General features: G+C 38.9%; 1 protein-coding gene across 2 annotated transcripts in view; it reads left to right on the forward strand.

The window, feature by feature from the left end:
- FNIP1 (folliculin interacting protein 1) overlaps positions 1-26,032 on the forward strand; it is a 175,266-nt gene that overhangs the window by 133,823 nt on the left and 15,411 nt on the right. For both annotated transcript variants that reach the window (XM_066343398.1, XM_066343399.1), the window contains 2 exons: positions 2,979-4,401; positions 5,192-5,360. In XM_066343398.1, coding sequence (XP_066199495.1) covers positions 2,979-4,401; positions 5,192-5,360 — 1,592 coding nt within the window. The remainder of the gene's footprint in view (positions 1-2,978; positions 4,402-5,191; positions 5,361-26,032) is intronic.

Here is a 26,032-nt window from a genome sequence, read left to right on the forward strand (position 1 = left end):
AAATGAGATAATACGGCCCTGGCCGGTTGGCTCAGCGGTAGAGCGTCAGCCTGGCGTGCAGGAGTCCCGGGTTCAATTCCCGGCCAGGGCACACAGGAGAAGCACCCATCTGCTTCTCCACCCCTCCCCCTCTCCTTCCTCTCTGTCTCTCTCTTCCCCTCCCGCAGCCAAGGCTCCATTGGAGCAAAGATGGCCCAGGCGCTGAGGATGGCTCTGTGGCCTCTGCCTCAGGCGCTAGAATGGCTCTGGATGCGACAGAGTGACGCCCCAGAGGGGCAGAGCATCACCCCCTGGTGGGCATGCTGGGTGGATCCCGGTCGGGCGCATGCCGGAGTCTGTCTGATTGCCTCCCCGTTTCCAGCTTTGGAAAAATGAAAAAAATAAATAAATAAAATAAAAACAAATGAGATAATACATGTAAAATGCTTAGGTCAATGTCTGGTAAATGCAGCTGCTGTTGGTCCAACCTTACTCTATTGCCGTTAGGAATATGATGAGAACATTTTGGTGACCTGGTAGGATCTTCCCTTAGGTTATGCTGGTGAGTGAGCTGCCAGGCAGATTGTCATGTAGCTTATTAATTTTAGTAACCAAACTCCTTCCGTCCCTCTCTCCTTCCTTCCTCTCACCCTCTTTTCCCATCTTCCCTCCCTCTCTCCTTCCTTTCCTTTTGTTTACTGAATTATATAGTAATTGATATATGCCATACACATTTATGAAGTATATAGTTTTGTAAGTTTTGATGTACAGGGTGGAACAAAAGTAGGTTTACAGTTGTTCATGTAGAAAATAATACAATAATCAGTAAATTGTAATACAAGACTAAACTCACGTACTCACAACTGTAAACCTACTTTTGCCCCATCCTGTATATGTCAAAATATAAATGCCTCTGAAACCATCACCAAAATTGAGATGGTGAACATGTCCACCACTTCCAAAATTATCTCATGCCCTCCCTCCTGTTTTTCCGCACTCTCACTGTCTACCCTTGCATATATCAAGGCAGCCCCTGGTCTACCTTCTGTCACTATAGATTATTTTGCATTTTCTAGAGTTTTATATAAATGGAATCATAGCAGGATATTCTGTTTATTTTGTCTGACTTCTTTTTGAGATTGACTTATTTTGTATATATATATTAATCATTCATTTCTTTTTTTTAATTTTTGTTGAGATGAAGACTTTTTTTTTTTTTTTTTACAGAGACAGAGAGTGAGTCAGAGAGAGGGATAGACAGGGACAGACAGACAGGAACGGAGAGATGAGAAGCATCAATCATTAATTTCTCATTGTGCATTGCAACACCTTAGTTGTTCATTTATTGCTTTCTCATATGTTCCTTGACCACGGGCCTTCAGCAGACCAAGTGACCCCTTGCTCGAGCCAGCGACCTTGGGTCCAAGCTGGTGAGCTTTGCTCAAACCAGATGAGCCCGCGCTCAAGCTGGTGATCTCGGGGTCTCGAACCTCGGTCCTCGGCATCCCAGTCCGACGCTCTATCCACTGCACCACCGCCTGGTCAGGCTCATTCATTTCTTTTTAATGCTGAATAGTATTCTGTTGTATTGTTAATAATTTTATTTTTTCAAATCACATAATTCTGTAATATTTTTAGGCATTTCAAACCTATTTCAATGCTATAGCTATTTATTGAGTACATGATAAATTTAAGGCTCTTTGCAAAGAGCATTGGAGGATATAAAAATGAATGCTATCTAGTCCTTGCCCTCAAGAAGTTGACAGTATTATACTATAGGTAATACATATATGGACAATAATGATTAATTCAAAGAGGAACTATAAAAGAAAGGAAAAGTTCAGTGGGAGTTCAACTGGGGAAACTTACTTTTGCCCATGGGAGGATGACTGGTTGGGAAGCTTTGGACTGGTAAAAATAGAGAAGGAAACGCATGTGAAATGAGTAAAGGAGTCAAGGTGTTAAAAGTGCTGAGCATTTTCATTGGTCTGGTTTAAGTGCAAAATAAAGATGCAAAAAGGTAACTGTAAGAAGGTAACCTGGAGAAGTAAAGCAGAACTATTCATGAAAGACTGACTTGCTATGACAAAGCAGTTTCAATTTATTTAGTAATTAGTGGGAACTTAAAAATAGTTTTGAGCAGTGACATGATGGTATTAGGGCCAGTGACTTAGCCAAAAAAGAAAATTTATAATAGTACTCTTTATATAGCAGTGATTTCCAAACTTTTTACACTTGGAGAGCAATGAAAATTAGGGAATTATTTTGGGGACTGCTAAGGCAAAAAAGTGTGAGGGTTTTTTATAAAGTATAAAAGAGGTTTTTAAATGTGTATACAGACAATTTGCAAAATTGAATTAGATTTAAATCAATGACTTTGTATTCTCTATTTTAAAGTATTTTGACACCTTTGTTGCTTTAATTTGAGCTGTTGCATAAATATAGAAATGACTTTGATAACTTAGTTACCCTTGCCCTCTTTTTTTTTTTTTTTTAAACAGGCAGAGAGAGAGTCAGAGAGAGGGATAGATAGGGACAGACAGACAGGAACGGAGAGAGATGAGAAGCATCAATCATCAGTTTTTCGTTGCGACACCTTAGTTGTTCATTGATTGCCTTCTCATATGTGCCTTGACCGTGGGCCTAGTAACCATTCCTCGAGCCAGTGACCTTGGGTCCAAGCTGGTGAGCTTTGCTCAAACCAGATGAGCCCGCTCTCAAGCTGGCGACCTTGGGTTCTTGAACCTGGGTCCTCCTCATCCCAGTCCAACGCTCTATCCACTGCACCACCACCTGGTCAGGCCCTTGCCCTCTTTTTTAATATAATGGCATATTCATATTTAGTAGGGATACAAAAGTGAAAATGTCACTCATCTGTTACAGAACTAAGAATAAACCTGAACCCTCATAGACTAAGACTAGGTTTTCAGTAATTTAGAATAGCGTGCTTAGCTATATGAGTAAAGGATGTATCCATTAACTGATTTTTTCCCTTGCAGGGGACTTGTACGGTGCTATTGGCTCTCCTGTAAGGTTAACAAGGACTGTGATAGTTGGCAAACGACAAGACATGGTCCAGAGGCTGCTTTATTTTCTTACTTATTTCATAAGATGCTCTGAACTTCAAGAAACCCATCTTTTAGAAAACGGAGAAGATGAAGCCATTGTTATGCCAGGCACAGTAATTACTACCACATTAGAGAAAGGTGAAATAGAAGAATCTGAGTATGTGCTTGTCACAATGCATAGAAACAAAAGCAATTTGCTCTTTAAAGAGTCAGAAGAAACAAGGACTCCTAATTTTAACTGTAAATATTGCAGTCCTCCCCTCCTTGGGCAAAATACAGAGAATGTTTCAAGAGGAAAGAGCAAAGATATTCAAAACAGCTCTAAAGAGCTGCTAGAAATTGCAGATGAGTGCCAACTGATTGCTCCCTCTGACTGCCAAGAAGAAAATGCTGCTGATGTTAAACAGTGCAGAGATAAATTAAGAACTTGCCTTGACACCAAATTAGAGACAGTTGTTTGCACGGGATCTGCTCCAGTTGACAAATGTGCATTGTTGAAGTCAGACTTAGAGCTAACAGAAGAAATAGGGAAGAGTGAGGAATTGCTGGATTCTGGTAATCACACAGGCAGAGTGCTGAGATTCCCTGGAGGAATGGTTGTGGAAAAGAAACCTCCAGATAAGCTTGTGACTACTGCATTCTCTTGTGAAGCAAACCAAACAAAGGTTACTTTCTTGATTGGGGATTCTATGTCACCTGACTCTGATACTGAACTCCGGAGTCAGGTTGTGGTGGATCAGATTACCAGGCATCACACCAAACCACTGAAAGAAGAAAGAGGGGCTATTGGTCAGCATCAAGAAACTAAACAGACAACTAAGGACCAATGTAGAGAGTCTGATATACTGAACATGGTTTCTGGAGAGCCCTCTGAACTTCCCTGTTGGAATCATTCAGACCCAGAAAGCATGAGCTTATTTGATGAATATTTTAATGATGATTCAATTGAAACCAGGACTATCGATGATATTCCCACTAAAACGAGTACAGACAGTAAAGAACACTGCTGTATGTTAGAGTTTTCAAGAAGATTGTGTACAAAAAATAGCAAACAGAACAATGAATTTTGTAAATGTGTAGAAAGAGCTCACCAAGATTCATGTAAAACCTGCTATCCTCAGCAGGACCAAAGAGATACACTCTCCATTCTTGTCCCCCATGGGGATAAAGGAAATTCAGAGAAAAAAATTGCTGTAGGAACTGAATGGGACATTCCAAGAAATGAAAGTTCAGATAGTGCACTTGGGGATAGTGAAAGTGAAGATACAGGTCATGATATGACTAGACAAGTAAGCAGTTATTATGGAGGTGAGCAAGAAGATTGGGCAGAAGAAGATGAGATACCTTTTCCTGGGTGAGTAAGAACAACCTGCAATATGTACCATTATTTTGTTTAGCTAGTTTCTGAGGGTTAGTAGTAACTTATATAAACGAAGAGATAATTTTCCTAGACAAATTCTCTATTATTATGTTCTATTACTCATAGGAAAGATTAAAGGCTAAGTCCTGCAGGCACCCCAGAAAGGCTTTGTGAAGGTAGTAGGGGAAAGTTATGTTGATACTTAGGAGACTCCTTACTTCTTAGGAGTTTTCAGGCCATTAGGAGTAAATTATGCCTCAAAAAAGGAACTATGCTCAGCCAGGCAACTAGGGAGAGATAATCACTGAGAAGATAGGAAATGGCTGTTATAAATAAATGTGGCCAAGACTAAGAGGAAAACAGGGAATGTGTATCCTGGGTCAAGTATACAAGGAGAAGGTTCATACTTGAGAAAATTTAGAAACCAAACTTTAGGTTTGTGATATATTTAACTACTTTGTTTTAGATGATAGTTTTCATAATCTGATTGTATTTAGAATGTATTACATCCATAAGGGAAAGCATTCCTAAAGTCTGTTATGAAAGATTTATGCTTAGCTTACCTCATTAGTTATTTATCAGACCCTCTCTGGATAAGAAGGGAGTATTTTGTGGTCTGATTGAACAGTTAAGCCAATTTTTATGTAAGAATGATCATACTCTAAATGTATTTTGTAGAAAATGATGGTATCAAATATGGACTAGTAGAGTCCAAACTTCTTTTTATTAGTAAAATGTGTTTATTACTAATTAGGTATACCTTCTTTTGGGACCTTTCTTGTAGGTCAAAGTTAATTGAAGTGAGTTCTGTTCAGCCCAACATCGCCAATTTTGGGAGGTCCTTGTTGGGTGGCTATTGTTCGTCTTATGTGCCTGACTTTGTTCTTCAAGGAATTGGGAATGATGAGAGGCTCCGTCAGTGTCTGCTGTCAGATTTGTCCCATGCTGTACAGGTAAGTGACCTTCACTACTCTTGAATTTTTTTTTGAGTGAACTCTGTTAACCAGTACAACCCAGAATTGCCTTGTATTTTGGTCACACTCGACTGTGTAATACAATCATTGCTCTCTGAAACAATCACTTTCATACCTGTCTCCATAAAAGCAAGTTGATTTCAAATATCCAAATGGAAATCTGAAATACAGAAAGCACTGTATATAATTCATAGATGTTTATCATTAGACTACTTATAATATCAATAAAATTGCAAGTGTTTAAATATGAATGGAATTTTCTTTTTTTTAATTTTTTTACATTTTTTTTATTTATTAAATTTAATTCAGTGACATTGATAAATCAGAGTACATATGTTGAGAGAAAACATCTCTAGATTATTTTGACATTTGATTGTGCTGTATACCCCTCCCCCAAAGCTAAATTGTCTTCTGTCACCTTCTATCTGGTTTTCTTTGTGCCCCTCCCCTCCCCCAACCCCTCTCTCCTTCTTCAGCCCCTCCCCCCTCTCCCCACCCCCCACCCCTGTTTCTGTCACATTCTTGTTCATGTCTCTGAGTCTCATTTTTATGTCCCTTTTATGTATGGAGTCATATAGTTCTTAGTTTTTTTTCTGATTTACTTATTTTACTCCGTATAATGGTATCAAGGTCCATCCATGTTATTGTAAATGATCCGATGTCATCATTTCTTATGGCTGAGTAGTATTCCATAGTATATGTACCAAAGCCTTTTAATCCACTCGTCCTCTGACGGACACTTGGGCTGTTTCCAGATCTTCGCTATTGTGAACAATGCTGCCATAAACATGGGGGTGCATTTCTCCTTTTGGAGCCGTTCTATGGTGTCCTTGGGGTATATTCCTAAAAGTGGGATAGCTGGGTCAAAAGGCAGTTCGATTTTCAGTTTTTTGAGGAATCTCCATACTGTTTTCCACAGTGGCTGCACCAGTCTGCATTCCCAACAGCAGTGCAGGGGGGTTCCCTTTTCTCCACATCCTTGCCAGCACTTATTCTGTGTTGTTTTGTTGATGAGCGCCATTCTGAATGGTGTGAGATGATATCTCATTGTGGTTTTTTTTTATTTTTTTTTGAATTTTTTTATTTTTTTTATTTTTCTGAAGTTGGAAATGGGGAGGCAGTCAGACAGACTCCCGCATGCGCCTGACCAGGATCCATCTGGCATGCCCACCAGGGGGCGATGCTCTGCCCATCTGGGGCATTGCTCTGTTGTGACCAGAGCCATTCTAGCGCCTGAGACAGAGGCCATGGAGCCATCCCCAGCGCCTGGGGCCAACTTTGCTCCAATGGAGCCTTGGCTGCGGGAGGAAAAGAGAGAGACAGAAAAGAAGGAGAGGGGGAGGGGTGGAGAAGGAGATGGTGCCCTGGCTGGGAATCGAACCCGGGACTCCTGCACACCAGGCCGACGCTCTACCACTGAGCCAACCGGCCAGGGCGGATGATATCTCATTGTGGTTTTAATTTGCATTTCTCTAATGATTAGTGATGTTGAGCATTTTTTCATATGCCTATTGGCCATCTGTATGTCCTCTTTGGAGAAGTGTCTATTCATCTCTTTTGCCCATTTTTGGATTGGATTGTTTGTCTTCCTGGTGTTGAGATTTACAACTTCTTTATAAATTTTGGTTATTAACCTCTTATCAGATGTATTGTCAAATATGTTCTCCCATTGTGTAGTTTGTCTTTTTATTCTGTTCTTGTTGTCTTTAGCTGTGCAAAAGCTTTTTAGTTTGATATAGTCCCATTTGTTTATCCTGTCTTTTATTTCACTTCCCCGTGGAGATAAATCAGCAAATATATTGCTCCAAGAGATGTCCGAGAGCTTACTGCCAATGTTTTCTTCTAAGATGCTTATGGTTTCACGGCCTACATTTAAGTCTTTTATCCATTTTGAGTTTATTTTTGTGAGTGGTGTAAGCTGGTGATCTAGTTTCATTTTTTTACAGGTAGCTGTCCAATTTTCCCAACACCATTTGTTAAAGAGGCTGTCTTTACTCCATTGTATTTCCTTACCTCCTTTGTCAAATATCAGTTGTCCATAGAACTGTGGGTTTATTTCTGGGTTCTCTGTTCTGTTCCCTTGATCTACATGCCTGTTCTTATGCCAGTACCAGGCTGTTTTCAGTACAATGGCCTTGTAGTATAACTTGATATCAGGAAGTGTGATACCTCCCACTTTATTCTTCTTTTTTAAGATTGCTAAGGCTATTCGTGTTCTCTTTTGGTTCCATATAAATTTTTGGAATATGTGTTCTATATCTTTGAAGTATGTCATTGTTATTTTAATTGGTATTGCATTGAATTTATAGATTGCTTTGGGTAATATAGACATTTTAATGATGTTTATTATTCCTAACCATGAGCACGGTATGTGCTTCCACTTGTTTGTATCTTCCTTGATTTCTTTTATCAATGCTTTGTAATTTTCTGAGTACAAGTCTTTAGTCTCCTTGGTTAAGTTTATTCCTTGATACTTTATTTTTTTGGTTGTAATTGTGAAGGGGATTGTTTCCTTATTTTCTCTTTCTGACTGTTCATTGTTGGTGTATAAAAATGCCTCTGATTTCTGAGTATTGATTTTATATCCTGCCACTTTGCTGAATTCATTTATCAGGTCCAGTAGTTTTTTGACTGAGACTTTAGGGTTTTCTATATACAATATCATATCATCTGCAAATAATGATAGTTTTACTTCTTCTTTTCCAACTTGAATGCCTTTTATTTCTTCTTCTTGTCCGATTGCTGTGGCTAGGACTTCCAGGACCATGTTAAATAAGACTGGTGAAAGGGGGCACCCCTGCCTTGTTCCTGATCTTAAGGGTATTACTTTTAATTTTTGCCCATTGAGTATGAGGTTGGCTGTGGGTTTGTCATAGATGGCTTTTATCATGTTGAGGTATGTTCCCTGTATTCCCACTTTGCTGAGATTTTGATCATGAATGGGTGCTGGATTTTATCAAATGCTTTTTCTGCATCTATTGAAATTGTCATGTGGTTTTTCTCCTTCTTTTTGTTTATGTGATGAATCACATTGATTGATTTACGAATATTGTACCAGCCTTGCCTCCCCAGAATAAATCCCACTTGATCATGGTGTATGATTTTTTCCATATATTGTTGGATCCGGTTTGCTAATATGTTGTTGAGGATTTTAGCATCTATCAATATATTCATCAGAGCTATTGGCCTGTAATTTTCTTTCTTTGTGTTGTCTTTGCCTGGTTTTGGAATCAGAATTATGCTCGCCTCATAAAAGGAGCTTGGAAGTCTTCCTTCCTCTTGAATTTTTTGAAATAGTTTGAGAAGGATAGGAGTTAGTTCTTCTTTGAATATTTGGTAGAATTCCGTTGTGAAGCCATCGGGTCCCGGACTTTTCTTTGTTGGGAGTTTTTTGATAACTGTTTTGATCTCATTTGTTGTAATCGGTCTGTTTAGGTTTTCTGATTCTTCCAGATTGATATTTGGAAGATTGTATGTTTCAAGGACTTTGTCCATTTCATCTAGGTTGTCTAGTTTTTTGGCATACAGTTCTTCATAGTATTTTTTTACAATATTTTGTATTTCTATTGTGTCAGTTGTTATTTCTCCTCTCTCATTTCTAATTTTATTTATTTGAGTCCTCTCTCTCTTTTTCTTGGTGAGTCTAGTTAAAGGTTCATCAATCTTGTTTACCTTTTGAAAGAACCAACTCCTAGTTTCATTGATCCTCTCTATTGTTTCTTTAGCCTCTATGACATTTATTTCTGCTCTGATCTTTATTATTTCCTTCCTTCTACTACATTTGGGCTTTACTTGCTGTTCTTTTTCTAGTTCTTTTAGATGCAGGGTTAAGTTGTTTATTTGAGCTTTTTCTAGCTTCTTAAAGTGTGCCTGTAGTGCTTTGAACTTCCCTCTCAGCACTGCTTTCGCTTTGTCCCATAAATTTGGAGTTGTTGTATGCTCATTGTCATTCGTTTCTAGGAATTTTTTTATTTCTTCTTTGATCTCATTCTTAATCCATTCATTATTTAACAACCTGCTATTTAGTTTCCATGTGTTTGAGAATTTTTGAGCTTTTCTGTTGTGGTTCATTTCTAGTTTCATGCCATTGTGATCGGAGAAAGTGCTTGATATGATTTCAGTCTTCTTAAATTTGTTTAGAGCACTTTTGTGCCCTAACATGTGGTCTATCCTAGAGAATGTACCATGAGCACTTGAAAAGAATGTATATTCTGCTGCTTTAGGGTGAAAGGTTCTGAAGATATCTATTAAATCGAGTTGATCTAGTGTTTCCAATAAGTGTGCTGTTTCTTTGTTAATTTTCTTTCTTGAGGATCTATCTAGTGATGTTAGTGGGGTATTGAAATCCCCTACTATTATAGTATTGCTGTTAATCTCGCCCTTTAAATCCATCAAAGTCTGCTTTATATATTTAGGTGCGCCTATATTAGGTGCATAGATATTTATAATAGTTATATCTTCCTGTTGGATTACTCCCTTTATCATTATGTAGTGGCCTTCTTTATCTCTTACTATATCCTTTGCTTTTAAGTCCAATTTGTCTGATATAAGTATTGCTACCCCAGCTTTTTTTTCATTTCCGTTTGCATGAAATGTTTTTTTCCATCCTTTTACCTTCATTCTATGTGTGTCTTTTGTTCTAAGGTGTGTCTCTTGTAGATAACATATGTATGGGTCCTGTTTTCTTATCCACGCAGCTACCCTATGTCTTTTCATTGGATCATTTAATCCATTTACATTTAAGGTTATTATTGATATGTAGTTGTTTATTTCCATTTTCTTCTTTAAAGGTGTATTCCTTTTTTGGTATATTCTTTTCGCACTTCGATCTGTTTACAACAGGCCCCTTAACATTTCCTGCAGCATTGGTTTGGTTGTAATGAATTCCTTGAGTTGTTTTTTGTCTGGGAAGCTTTTTATTTCTCCTTCGATTTTAAACGATAGCCTTGCTGGATAAAGTAGTCTTGGTTGTAGGTTCTTGTTCTGCATTACTTTGAATATTACTTGCCATTCCCTTCTGGCCTCAGGTGTTTCTGTTGAGAAGTCGGATGTCATCCTTATGGGGGCTCCTTTGTAGGTGATAACTTTTTTTTCTCTTGCAGCTTTTAATATTTTCTCTTTATCGCTTAACTTTGGTATTTTAATTATGATGTGTCTTGGTGTATGTTTCTTTGGGTTTCTCTTTAATGGAGTCCTCTGTGCTTCTTGGACTTGTGAGAGTTTCTGTTGCATTAATTTAGGGAAGTTTTCAGTATGATATGATTGAACAAAGTCTCTATCCCTTGTTCTTTTTCTTCTTCTTCAGGAACCCCTATGATGCGGATGTTATTTCTCTTCATGTTGTCACAGAGATCTCTAAGAGTTTCCTCTGACTTTTTGAGTCTCTTTTCTCTTTTCTTCTCTGCTTTCATGCCTTCATTCCAGTTGTCCTCTACCTTGCTGATTCGATCCTCTCCTCTATCCCGTTTTTAATTCCTTCCATTGTGGTCTTTATTTCTGATATTGTATTTGTCATCTCCGACTGATTCTTTTTTATACTTGCTATTTCTTTATTTAGGTGTTTATAATGAACTTCCATTGTTGTTCTAAGATCCCTAAGCATCCTTACAATTATTATTTTGAACTCCACATCTGGAATTTTGATTATTTCCATATCACTCAGTTCATCTCTTTTTTTTTTTTTTTTTTTTTTTGTATTTTTCTGAAGCTGGAAACGGGGAGAGACAGTCAGATAGACTCCCGCATGCTCCCGACCGGGTTCCACCCGGCACGCCCGCCAGGAGCTACGCTCTGCCCACCAGGGGGCGATGCTCTGCCCCTCCGGGGTGTCGCTCTGCTGCGACCAGAGGCACTCTAGCGCCTGGGGCAGAGGCCAAGGAGCCATCCCCAGTGCCCGGGCCATCTTTGCTCCAATGGAGCCTTGGCTGCGGGAGGGGAAGAGAGAGACAGAGAGGAAGGAGGGGGGGGTGGAGAAGCAAATGGGCACTTCTCCTATGTGCCCTGGCCGGGAATCGAACCCGGGTCCCCCGCACGCCAGGCCAACGCTCTACCGCTGAGCCAACCGGCCAGGGCCTCAGTTCATCTCTTGAAGGTGTCTCTTGTGGTTTCATTTGGATTGCACTTCTTTGTCTTCTCATTGTCTGTTTTTGGGTGTTTTATTTGTAGAGTTCGTTGAGTCTAGGCTTGGTGTTTTCTGCCTCCAGTTTTCAGTTGTTATTTCTAGGTCTTCTTGGGTTGGTATCAGCTGTTATCTGTAATCCACTTTTGGATTTGGGCAGCTTTGAAGTCTTTATTTGTTTGTTTTCTTAACAGGTGATGGTCTTGTTTACTGATCTCAGCAGGGGGCTTCATTGAAACTGTATCCAGGAATGCGATGGGTGTAACCTGAGACTCTGAAGGCCTCTTTAGCCAGCTAATCTCACTGGGAGCAGGGTGTTTTCTCAGCTTCAGTAGGGGGAGGTATATCTCAGATCTCCATGGAGACCTGAGTTACTGCCCCTCCTCCCCACTTCTTGTTTTCAGCTGTGTCTTGTTGCGCTATTGGAGCTGGATAGATTTCCGGAGATCTCTGATCCAGAAGCACTTCAGCTCTGTTTTGTGAAAGTTTCAGTTCCTCCCCCAGCTCTGGCCGCCTCCAGCACAGATGAGTCAGCTTTTTAAGTTCGTTTCCTGCATTCCTTAGCCCCTCACAGTCTGTCCCTCTCCCTGTCCTTTCCACTTGGGATATAAGCTGGTCTTTTCAACACACCTCGCTCCCTGGTCGCCAGGCAAGTGGTAGTGTCTGCTCTTTTCCCTGTGTGAGATCCCCTCTGGGCTCTCAGCCTCACCGCCCCCCCCCTCCGTTCCTGTAAGCAGAGGAGATTCAGGCTCTCCCCACCAGGATTGTTGTGGCTTCTTCTTTGCTAGTTGGTTTTTGAGAGCTGTTCTTGCAGTTCAGAGTTGGTTTTTCTGCTGATTTTTCCTAAGTTGATTTGTATTCCAGTTTGGTGGTGAGAGCTGGGCATCTGTGCGTCTGCCTACTCCGCTGCCATCTTTTTCCCTTTGTAATTGTTTTCTTTCAAATTATTCTTAGACAGTAGAAGTACAGTTGATTTGTTTATATTAAGCTTGTATCCAGCTACCATTTCTTTGACCCTTGAGTTATTTATAAGTGTGATGATTAGTTTCCAAATATTTGTGAAATTCTTAGTTTTTCCTTATTGTTGACTTGTAAATTAGTTGTGGTCAACAACATCCTTTGTCTGATTTAATCCTTTTAAACCTACTAAGACTTGTTTTATGACCCAGCAGATGTTCTATCCTGGAGAGTGTTCTACGTGTACTTGAAAAGATAGTCAGCTGTGGTTGGGCAGAATGTTCTGTCGAAGTCAGGTCAAGTAGCTTGATAGCCTGTGTCCTTGCTGATTTCCTGTTCCATTAGTTGTTTCATCAGTTATTGAGAGTGGAATAACGAGCCCACACCTATTGTTAAATTTTCTGTTTTTCCCTTAAATTCTGTCACTTGAATATTTTTTTTTTAACAAAACCCCTGCCATCCTCCCAAAAAAACCCAAACATTAAAAAGGAAATGAAGAAAGCCAACTGGGAAATCATGGTTGAGAAAATATGGCTCAGTGAACAAGCAGTCACTTAATTATTAGTCAGAAAGGCTTAAACTTTCTGTGTCAGTAGAAAATACCTAGTTATAAATTTTGACATTTTATTTATAGTAAGGAAATAATGGTAAATCCAGGAAAACTTAATTAAACTCATGTTCTTCATATTTAAAAGCTATGTTGCTCAACCTTTTAACAGCAATCAAATATTTACTATGTTCTGAACATAGTGCTAACAAGGTGATAGATGAAAAAGAAATAGTTTCTGACCTCAAGTTACTTATTTAGTAATAGAGAAAATAAGGCAAGTAAGTGAATAATTGTAGTACAACACTTAAAAAAATACTTGCAGATGGTGTAATAAGTAATTTAATGCTTCAGAAGAAAGAATTTATATCAGTGGTATTCAGGCTGAAGGAATCATTTATATTTTTTCAGTTCTGTCCTTCCAGTACCTAACATAGAGCTCAGTAAGTATAAATTAGGGGATATTTCAAAATAAATATGAGGTGATAAAATATCCCCTAATTTTTGTGAGAAGAGGAAATCCCATGTGGGTCCTTGTAATGCTGTCTCTGTGTCCGCTTGTTCTTCCTTATGCCTGATCTTAGTCATTCAGTCTCTTTTCTTCCTCTATCTGTACTTGTTACCACACGTGGTTTTCTTTGGTGTTCTTTCTGAAAGCCTGGCATTGGAAGGGGTTACTGTTTCCTACTGAAAACAAAGCATTTTGGTGTTAAGCGTTTCTACGTGCTAATTATTAGAGGAATAGAAACAACAACAATAAGCATTTAGTATTTATTGTGGCCTTAGTATGTACTAGACACTTAAATGTAATGCCTCACTTAATTTTATAATACTACCTTACTACTAACACCCCTGTATTTCAAGTATAGCACTGAAAGGTTTCAAGGATTCTTAGGGAATGGCAGAGCTAGAAATCAGTCCTTAAAATAAAGCCTATACTTTTAGCTCTGTACTTAAGCTCTTGTTCCATACTGTCTCTAAAATAGATGAACAGAAGGTACTATAGATACAAATAGCAAAATTGGCATTACAAAACTTGTAAGACTTTTGTATTAATTGTCTTGTCTCTTGGACTCTTTCCCCAATGGTAAAAAGGATGAGTTTTTATGTTCTGCCCTCTATTTTAGTAATTGGAGTTCTAGTCTTTCCCTATGACATACGTATTTATTATCAAAGCAGTATTGTAGAAAAAATTTAAAGTAAAATACCAACTTTTTTTTTTGGTGACGGAGGAACAGAGAGAGACAGTCAGACAGGAAGGGAAGGGGGAGAGATGAGAAGCATCATTTCTTTTTGCGGCACCTTAATTGTTCATTGATTGCTTTCTCATATGTGCCTTGATGGGGGGGGGCTACAGAAGACCAAGTGATCCCTTGTTCAAGCTAGCGACCTTGGGCTCAAGCTGGTGAGCCTTGTTCAAACCAGATGAGCATGCGCTCAAGCTGGGGACCTTGGAGTTTCAAACCTGGGTCCTTCGTGTCCCAGTCCGACGCTCTATCCACTGCGCGACCACCTGGTCAGGCTAAAATACCAACCTAATCTCAGCACTAACAGGTTGTTAAATTTCTTATCAGTCATTTGGTCCTACTGGTGTATAAGATTTATTTTTTATAAGATTTATTGGTATATAAGATTTATTCTTTAATGGAGAATAACTTTCTTTTTTATTACAGTTTGCATTTAACACTATATTAGTTTTAGGTGTCTATATCACAGCAGATAGACATTCATAATAGGTTACAAAGTGTTTCTTCCAATTCAAGTGTTATTACAATATTATTAACTATATTTCCTATGCTATATTTTATTCATATCTCCCTGACTATTTCATAACTACTATTCAGTAATTCTTAATCCCACCACTTTATTTCATCCCACCTTCTCCAATACTCCTTCCTTCTGACTCCAGTTTGATCTCTGTATCTATGAATCTGTTTCAATTTTATCTGTTCATTATAAAGTTTATTTTTAATAGTTTTAGTTATTGTATACTTAAAATTTATCCTCAGTACATTTAACATGAGAACTATTTTTAATGTGCCTACATGGAAAAGATGTAGGAACCTTTTAATACATAAATAATGAGAATGGTTCTTCTGAAAAAAGATACAATTTTATTCTTCTAAACTATATTAGTGGAGTGTCTTTTTCTCCCAGGTTTCAGAGAAGGAGGCATTTTTCTTTTTTTTTTTTTCTTTTTGTATTTTTCTGAAGCTGGAAAGGGGGAGAGACAGTCAGACAGACTCCCGCATGCGCCTGACCGGGATCCACCCGGCACGCCCACCAGGGGCAACGCTCTGCCGCGACCAGAGCCACTCTAGCGCCTGGGGCAGAGGCCAAGGAGCCATCCCCAGCGCCCGGGCCATCTTTGCTCAATGGAGCCTTGGCTGCGGGAGGGGAAGAGAGAGACAGAGAGGAAGGAGGGGGTGGGGGTGGAGAAGCAAATGGGCGCTTCTCCTATGTGCCCTGGCCGGGAATCGAACCCGGGTCCCCCGCACGCCAGGCTGACGCTCTACCACTGAGCCAACCGGCCAGGGCCGAGGCATTTTTCTTACTACCAAATAAAGATATATTTGCTTTAGAAAATGTTGAGGTCTGGTGAAAGTTAAACAGAAATTTTTCTAACTTGATTGTTCAGTGGCATTCATTCTAAGTATAAAAACTTCTCCCAGTCATTATGTAGTATGTGGCATTCCAAAAGACCCAGACTTGGCAACTTACTGCCTATATAGCCTAAGACAAAACACTTAATCCAATAGAACCTCAGTGTCTTTGGCTATAATGAAGGTGATACTAATGTTTATATAGCAGAATTCTATTGTGGGCTGTTTTGTATATATTAGGCATGCTGTACCTTATATCTTTTTGTTATCATTACTATTCTGTATGTATGTATATATGTGTGCATGTCTGTTTATACATACCATATACATATATAAAATTGGGGCCCTCGCCTGACCAGGCAGTGGCGCAGTGGAGAGTTGGACTGGGATGCAGAGGACCCAGGTTCAAAACCCCGAGGTCGCCAGCTTGAGCGCGGGCTCATCTGGCTTGAGCAAAAAACAAAACAAAACAAAACTCACCAGCTTGGACCCAAGGTCACTGGCTCAAGCAGGGGGTTACTCAGTCTGCTGTAGCCCCAAGGTTCAGGCACATATGAGAAAGCAATCAATGAACAACTAAGGTGTCCCAACAAAAAACTGATGATTGATGCTTCTCATCTCTCTTCGTTCCCATCTGTCTGTCCTTGTCTATCCCTCTCTCTAACTCTCTCTCTGTCTCTAAAAAAAAAAAAAAAAAATTGAGGCCTTGTATATATAGACATGTTTTAATGTGCATGTATAAATATAAATATAAATATAAATATAAATATATATATATTTTTTTTTTAAGTGAGGGAAGGAGAGATAGTGAGACAGACTCCCGCGTGTGCCCCAACCAGGATCCATCCACAACCCCCATCTGTGGCCAGTGCTGGAATCAACTGAGCTAATTTTAGCTCCTGAGGCTGACATACTCAGACCAGCGGAGCTATCTTCTGCTCCCGGCAGACAACTCCAATCAATTGAGCCACTGGCTGCAGGAGAGGGAGAGGAGAGGGAGGGGAAGAGAAGCAAGTGATCACTTCTTTTGTGTGCTCTTACTGGGAATCGAACTCAGGATATCCATACACCAGGCTGGTGCTCTATACACTGAGCCAACTGGCCAGGGCCTGTGTACATATATGTTTTATATATACTATATACCAGTGGTCCCCAACCTTTTTTGGGCCATGGACTGGTTTAATGTCAGAAAATATTTTCATGGACCAGCTTTTAGGGCGGGACGGATAAATGTATCAGGTGACCGAGACAAGCGTCAAGAGTGAGTCTTAGATGGATGTAACAGAGGGAATCTGGTCATTTTTTAAAAATAAAACATCATTCAGACTTAAATATAAATAAAATGGAAATAATGTAAGTTATTTATTCTTTCTTTGCGGACCAGTACCAAATGGCCCACGGACCAGTACCGGTCCACGGCTCGGAGTTGGGGACCACTGCTATATACCATATTTCCCCATGTAAAAGACACATTCTTTTCTAAAAAATTTGTGGTCTAAAAAATGGGTGTATCTTATACAGTGGTTGTAGATTTTTTTAATTGCAATTCTCACTTTTTCGTGTAGATGAGTTTTATGAATTTTATGATGAATAAAGCTTGAGTTCAATAACTTTATGTAATACATTTTTTACATAAGGTGCGTCTTATACATGGGAGCACCTTATACATGGGGAAATATGGTATATAGTTTTGATGATTTCTTCACAAACTTTGTTTCTATCTAGATTTACCATAATTTCCCTACTATATAATTAAAACACTGAAATTTACATTTTTATATATGCCCTTATACAGTAAATGTTTATATAATTATACATAGATAAAATGTATGCATGCCTGTATGTGCATATACACATACTTTATATATGGCATTATATTTATATGCAGATATATATATGTATATGTTATAGTTACTGTTTTGAATTTGCTTTTCTCACTGAATAGTTGATATAAGAGAATTTCTTCATATTAACATACTTTAAAACCTTGTTGTTTAGTGTTTTTTTATTCTTCGTTTTGTTGTATGGTTAGTATTTCTCACTCTTCTATTGCTCAACTCTGTTGTTTTCTTGCTAGATCAGTGACATAATACTGTATTAATTTAAGGTGTACATGATATATGTACACATAGATATTGTGAAATGATTACTGTAGTAAGTTCACTTAACATCCATTACCTCACACAATTACAACTTTTTTTTCTGTTGGAAACTTTTAAGATCTATTCTCGTAGCAGCTTTTTAAATATACAATACAGTATTGTTAACTATAGTCTCCATGCTGTGTATTATATCTCCAGAACTTATTTTTCTTATAACTGGAAGTTTTTGCCTTTTGACCACATTTATCCATTTTACTCTACCCTCTACCCCCCCAACAACTGTCAACAACCAAGCTATTCTTCTGTTTTTATGAGTTTGGTTTTTTAGATGCCCACAAATAAGTGAGATCTATATATATTATTAGTCTTTCTCTGTCACACTTATTTCACTTAGCGTAATGCCCGCAGGGTCCATCTTTGCTGTGGCAAATGTTAGGATTTCTTCCTTTCTTGTTGCTGAATAATGTTTCATTTGTGTGTGTGTGTGTGTGTGTGTGTGTGTGTGTGTGTGTGTGTGTGTGTGTTCCAGATCCTCTTTATTCATCTATTGACAGACAGGTTGTTTTTATATCTTTTTATAAAAAATTTTTTTTAAATTTGTTTATTTTAGAGAGGTGGAGGGAGAGGGAGAAGGTCAGGGAGAGGAGCAGGAAGCATCAACTCCCATATGTACCTTGACCAGGCAAGCTCAGGGCTTCAAACTGGCCACCTCAGTGTTCCAGGTCGATGCTTTATCCACTGTGCCACCACAGGCCAGGCCTGTTTTTATACCTTAACTATTGTTAATAATGCTACAGTTAACATGGGAGTACATATATCTCTTTGAGATCCTGTTTTTATTTCCTTTGGGTATATACCCAGAGGTGGGATTACTGGATCATATGATAGTTATGTTTTTAATATTTTTATTTTTTTAATTTTTTTTTATTATTTTATTTTATTTTTTATAGTGACAGAGAGAGTCAGAGAGAGGGATAGATAGGGACAGACAGACAGGAACGCAGAGAGATGAGAAGCATCAGTCATCAGTTTTTCGTTGGGACTCCTTAGTTGTTCATTGATTGCTTTCTCATATGTGCCTTGACCGCAAGCCTTCAGCAGACCGAGTAACCCCTTGCTCGAGCCAGTGACTTTGGGTCCAAGCTGGTGAGCTTTTTTTTTTTTTTTTGGCTCAAGCCAGATGAGCCCACGCTCAAGCTGGCAACCTCGGGATCTCGAACCTGGGTCCTTCCGCATTCCTGTCCGACGCTGTATTCACTGCGCCACTGCCTGGTCAGGCTGTTTTTAATTTTTTGAGGAAACTCCACCGTGTTTTTGCATGGTGGCTATACCAATTTGCATTCCCACCAACAGTGTACCAAGGATCCCCTTTTCTCCACATCCTCACCAGCACTTATCTCTTGTCTTTTTGATAGCCATTTTAACAGATATAAGGTGATTTCTCATTTTTATTTTGATTTGCATGTCCCTGATGATTAGTGATATTGAACATCTTTTCATGTACTCTATTGTATATTCTTGGGTCCTTTGACATAAATTAATTGAGGGTAAATGCATGAGTTTATTTCTCAGTTCTCTATTGCTAAACTTTTAAAAGAAATTTTCTTCCTTTTACCATTATAAATAATATTAATACTGTTAATATGTTCCAATGAATTTAAATCTTTAGGCTAGGTGCTGGCCGGTTTGCTCAGTGGATAGTGTGTTGGCCCAGCATACAGATGTACCAGGTTTGATCTCAGGTCATGGCATGCATGAGAAGTGACCATGTGCTTCTCTTCCCCTTCCTCTCTCCCTTCTCTCCCTCTTCCCCTCTTCCAGCCAGTGATTTGATTGGTTTGAGCATCAGCCCAGGGCACTGAGGATAGTCAGTTGGTCTGAGCGTCGGCCGAGCATCAGCCCCAGAGAGGGTTGCCAGATAGAACCTGGTCAGGGCACATGTGGAATTCTTTCTATCTCCCCTTCTCTCACTTAAAAAAAAAATTCTTTAGGCTAGATTCCCAGAAATGAGGTTACTAGATAGTTTTTAAGGTTAAGGCTATTTTCATGTTCTTGATGCATGTTGGTTAATTTTTTCTCCAAAAAACATTGCAGTTTAGACAGCAATATGCAGTGTTCCTAAGACCTGTTCCTTCTGTAACATTAGAGGTCTCACATTTTATTTTTAAAAAAGATAATTGAGGCTCTGGCCAGTTTGCTCAGTGGTAGAGCGTCGGCCTGGCGTGTGGATGTCCCAGGTTTGATTACCGGTCAGGGCACACAGGAGAAGTGCCCATCTGCTTCTCCGTCCATCCCCCTCTACCCTCCCCCCCCTCTCTCTCTCTCACTTTCTCCCACCTCCGTCCTGCAGCCATGGCTTGATTGAAGCAAGTTAGCCCTGGGCACTGAGGATGGCTCCATAACCTCCACCTCAGGTGCTAGGAAGAGTTCAGTTGCTGAGCAACAGAGCATCGCCCCTAGTGGGCTTGCCGGGTGGATACCATTTGGGGCACATGTAGGAGTCTGTCTCTGCCTCCCCTTCGCTTACTGAGTTAAAAAGATAACTAAATAAATTTTTAAAAGTTTTTAAAAATCAGAATATGCTGCCATTGATGTAGGCTATTTTTTTCAAAAGTTGAGGGTGAAGGTAAGGACTCAAATTAGTGAAGTTGAAATTTTATCAGATAAGGCTATTGCAAATGGCAGTTAATTGAGTAAAATTAAGCAATTTCACAATAAAGGACTAGCATTGCACTTCCCCCCCAACCTTTGTTTTTCTTTTTCTTTTTTTTTTTTAGTTTAACAACTTTTAAAGTGAGGTTGATTTGAATTACTTCTGATCTTATTATTTTTTTGTGTGTGAGAGAGAAAGAGATGGACAGACAGACAGGAAGGGAGAGAGATGAGAAGCATTAATTCTTCCTTTCGGTAACTAAGTTGTTTATTGATTGCTTTCTCTTATGTGCCTTGACCAGTGGTCTACAGCAGAGTGAGTGACCCCTTTCTCAAGCCAGCAACCTTTAGGCTTAAGCCAGCAACCATGAGGTCATGTCTATGATTCCATGCTTGGGTCATGTCTATGATCCTGATCCCATGCTTAAGCCAGTGACCCCACACTCAAGCCTGATTAGGCCACACTCAAGCTGGATGAGCCAGCGATCAGGCCGGCGACCTTGCGTTTCAAACCTGAGTCCTCTGCGTCCCACAGCCTGGTCAGGCTATTTCTGATTTTAAACTTGGAATTTAAGCTCTTCTCCCCTGCAAGACTACTGACTTGGGACCATTTTCTTTTTCCTTACCTCCCCCCCCCCCCCCAAATAGAGAAAAGAGAGAGAGAGAGATATGGTTTATAATATTTTGGTTTGGTAAACCTTTTAAATCTTAGCCACATGCCTTTTGATTGAGGAGCTATTAAGTTAATTTTTTATTTATTTTTAAGTGAGAGAAAGAGACAGTGTAATGCTTGTGGTTGGGGCCAAGCTGGTATACATGGATTCAGGCAGATGGTAGAGAAACTGCAGAGCCAGAAAGTGTTGGGCCATTCCTGTTTAATAGAGTCTTACAATGGCGGATGAGCAAATAGGCATGGGAAAACTGCTTCTCAGGCACCTCACAGTGGCAGGCGGGCAGTTTGCTATCTTCAATCTGCAATCCCCTCTGAGCACCAGCACCTATACCCTTACATAGACTATCCACACTTATGCACTAATCGAGCAAAGTATTTGCAACCAGTAAACCAGCAAGCAAACCTAATATAGCTTTCTCCCCCACAGACAGGGACAGACAGGCAGGAACGGAGAGAGATGAGAAGCATCAATTCTTCATTGCGGCACCTTAGTTGTTCATTGATTGCTTTCTTACATGTGCCTTGAAGGGGAAGGGGAGTTCTCCAGCAGAGCAAGTGACCCCTTGCTCAAGCAAGCAACCTTGGGCTCAAGCCAGCGACCATGGGATTATGTATGTGATCCCATTTTCAAGCCGGGAACCTTGCACTCAAGCCAGCAACTTCAGGGTTTTGAACCTGGGTCTTCAGCATCTCAGGCCAACGTTCTATCCACTGTGCCACCACCTGATCAGGCCTATAAAGTTAATTTCTAGAGTGGTTTGTGAATCGTTAAACAAAGTTTTTTCATAGCAGTTTCTCCGTTATATGATTAGGCATTTCTTTGTGAGGATAATGAATAGATGGACCTTCTTCATAATTCTCATCTCCTAAAGATGCTCACTGCTGGAAAAATAACAGCTGATGCCAACCCAAGAAGACCTAGAAATAACACAACTGAAAATTGGAGGCAGACAACACCAAACCTAGACTCAACCAGCCCTACAAACAACACACCCAAACACACAGACACATGAGAAGACAGAGAAGTGCAATCCAAATGAATCCACAAGAGAAATCTCCAGAAAAGGATCTGAGTGATATGGAAATAACCAAACTGCCAGATGCAGAGTTTAGAATAATGATTGTTAGGATGCTTAGGGATCTTAGAACAACAATGGATGGTCATTACGAACACCTAAATAAAGAAATAGCAAGTATAAAAAAGGACATTGAAATATTAAAAAAGAATCAGTCAGAGGTGACAAATACAATATCAGAAATGAAGACCACAGTGGAAGGAATTAAAATCAGGATAGATGAAGCTGAGGATCAAATCAGCGAGTTGGAGGACAAGATGAACAAAGGCACAAAATCAGTGCAGAAAAAAGAAAAGAGACTCAGAAGGTCTGAGGATACTGTGAGAGAGCTCTGTGACAACATGAAGAGAAATAACATCGCATCATAGGGGTTCCTAAGAAGAAGAGAAAGAACAAGGGATAGAAACGTTATTCAATCAAATCATAGCTGAAAACTTCCCTAAATTGATGCAAGGAAGGGTCTCACAAGTTCAGGAAGCACAGAGAACTCCATTAAAGAGAAACCCAAAGAAACCTACACCAAGACACATCATAATTAAAATACCATAGCTAAGCGATAAAGAGAAAATATTAAAAGCTGAAACACTTGAGGCCAGAAGGGAATGGCAAGAAATATTCAAAGTAATGCAGAACAAGAGCCTACAACCAAGACTACTTTATCCAGCAAGGTTATTGTTTAAAATTGAAGGAGAAATAAAAAGCTTCCCAGACAAAAAAAAAAAACCTCAAGGAATTCATTACAACCAAACCAATGCTGCAGGAAATGTTAAGGGGCCTGTTGTAAACAGATCAAAGTGCGAAAAGAATATAGCAAAAGAGGAATACAGCTTTAAAGAATAAAATGGCAATAAACAACTACATATCAGTAATAACAAATATAAATGGATTAAATGATCCAATCAAAAGATATAGGGTAGCTGCTTGGATAAGAAAACAGGACCCGTACATATGCTGTCTACAAGAGACACACCTTAAAACAAAAGATGCACATAGACTGAAGGTAAAAGGATGGAAAAAATATTTCATGCAAATGGAAATGAAAAAAAAGTTGGGGTAGCAATACTTACATCAGACAAAATGGACTTTAAAACAAAGACTATAGCCTGACCGGGCAGTGGCGCAGTGGATAGAACGTTGGACTGGGATGCGGAAGACCCAGGTTCGAGACTCTGAGGTCGCCAGCTTGAGCACGGGCTCATCTGGTTTGAGCAAAAGCTCACCAGCTTGAGCCCAAGATCGCTGGCTCCAGCAAGGGGTTACTCGGTCTGCTGAAGGCCCATGGTCAAGGCACATATGAGAAAGCAATCAATGAACAATTAAGGTGTTGCAATGCACAACGAAAAACTAATGATTGATGCTTCTCATCTCTCTGTTCCTGTCTGTCTGTCCCTGTCTATCCCTCTCTCTGACTCTCTCTCTCTGTAAAAAAATAAAATAAAATAAAAATATAAAAAAAAAAAACAATAAAAACCAAACAAAGACTATTGTAAGAGATAAAGAAGGCCACTACATAATGATACAGGGAGCAATCCAACAGGAAGATATAACCATCATAAATATCTACACATCTAATATAAGAGCACCTAAATATATAAAGCAGACTTTGATGGATATAAAGGGTGAGATCAACAGCAATACTATAACAGTAGGAGATTTCAATACCCCACTAACATCACTAGATAGATCCTCAAGAAAGAAAATTAACAAAGAAACAGCAGACTTATAGCACACACTAGATCAACTTGATTTAATAGGTATCTTTAGAACCTTTCACTCTAAGGCAGCAGAATATACATTCTTTTCAAGGGCTCATGGTATATTCTCTAAGATAGACCACATGTTAGGACACAAACACAGTCTCAGCAAATTTAAGATTGATAACATATCAAGCATTTTCTCTGATCACATGGCATGAAACTAGCAATCAACCACAACAGAAAAACTGAAAAATACTCAAACACATGGAAACTAAAAAGCATGTTATTAAATAATGAATGGATTAACAATGAAATCAAAGGAGAAATTAAAAAATTCCTAAAAACAAATGATAATGAGCAAACAACTCAAAATTTATGGGACACAGCAAAAGCAGTCCTGAGAGGAACTGCTGTTCATAGCACTACAGGCATTCCTTAAGAAGCTTGAAAAAGCTCAAATAAACAACCTAACCCTTCATCTAAGAGAACTAGAAGAAGAACAGCAAGTGAGGCCCAGAGGTAGTGAAGGAAGGAAATAATAAAGATCAGAGCAGAAATAAATGACATCGAAGCTAAAGAAACAATACAGAGGATCAATAAAACCAAGAGCTGGTTCTTTGAAAGGGTAAACAAGATCGAAGAACCTTTAACAAGACTCACCAAGAAAAGAAGAGAGGGGACTGAAATAAATAAAATTAGAAATGAGAGTGGAGAAATAACAACCGACACAACAGAAATACAAAATATTGTAAGAAAATACTATGAAGAACTGAATGCCAAAAAAATAAACAACCTAGGTGAAATGGACAAATTCCTTGAATCATATAATCTTCCAAAAATCAATCTGGAAGAATCAGAAAACCTAAACAGACCGATTACAACAAAAGAGATCAAAACAGTTATCAAAAAGCTCCCAAAAAACAAAACTCTTGGGCCCGATGGCTTCACTTGTGAATTCTACCAAACATTCAAAGAACTAACTCCTGTCCTTCTCAAGCTATTTCAAAAAATTCAGGAGGAAGGAACACTTCCAAGTTTCTTTTATGAGGCGAGCATAATTCTGATTCCAAAACCAGGCAAAGACAACACAAATAAAGATAATTATAGGCCAATATCCCTGTTGAATTTAGATGCTAAAATCCTCAACAAAATATTACCAAACCAGATCCAGCAATACATGAAAAAAATCATACATAATGATCAAGTGGGATTTATTCTGGGGAGGCAAGGATAGTACAATATTCATAAATCAATTAATGTGATTCACCACATAAACAAAAGGAAGGAGAAAAACCACATGATAATTTCAATAGATGCAGAAAAAACATTTGATAAAATCCAGCACCCATTTATGATCAAAACTCTTAGCAAAGTGAGAATACAGGGAACATACCTCAACATGATAAAGGCCATCTATGACAAACCCACAGCCAACATTATAATTAATGGACAAAAATTATAAGCAATTCCCCTAATATCAGGAACAAGGCAAGGATGCCCCGGTTTACCACTCTTATTCAACATAGTTCTGGAAGTCCTAGCCACAGCAATCAGACAAGAAGAAGAAAGAAAAAGCATCCAAATTGGAAAAGAAGAAGTAAAACTATCATTAATTGCAGATGATATGATACTGTATATATACTAGAAAACCCTAAAGTCTCAGTAAAAAAACTACTGGACCTAATAAATGAATTCAGTAAGGTGGCAGGATATAAAATCAATACTCAGAAATCAGAGGCATTTTTATACACGAACAATGAACTGTCAGAAAGAGAAATTAAGAAAACAATCCCCTTCACTATTGCAACAACAAAAAATAAAGTACCTAGGAGTAAATTTAACCAAGGAGATTAAAGAATTGTACTCAGAAAATTATAAAACATTGATAAAAGAAATCAAGGAAGACACAAACAAGTGGAAGCATATTCTGTGCTCATGGTTAGGAAGAATAAACATCATTAAAATGTTTATATTACCCAAAGCAATTTATAAATTTAATGCAATACCAATTAAAATACCAATGACATACCTCAACGATATAGAACACATATTCCAAAAATATATATGAAACCAAAAAAGAACACGAATAGCCTCAGCAATCTTGAAAAAGAAGAATAAAGTGGGAGGTATCACACTTCCTGATATCAAGTTATTCTACAAGGCCATTGTACTCAAAACAGCTTGGTACTGGCATTAGAACAGGCATATAGATCAATGGAACAGATC

Source organism: Saccopteryx leptura, chromosome 6 (assembly GCF_036850995.1).
Source record: "Saccopteryx leptura isolate mSacLep1 chromosome 6, mSacLep1_pri_phased_curated, whole genome shotgun sequence".
Classification (NCBI taxonomy): Eukaryota; Metazoa; Chordata; class Mammalia; order Chiroptera; family Emballonuridae; genus Saccopteryx; species Saccopteryx leptura.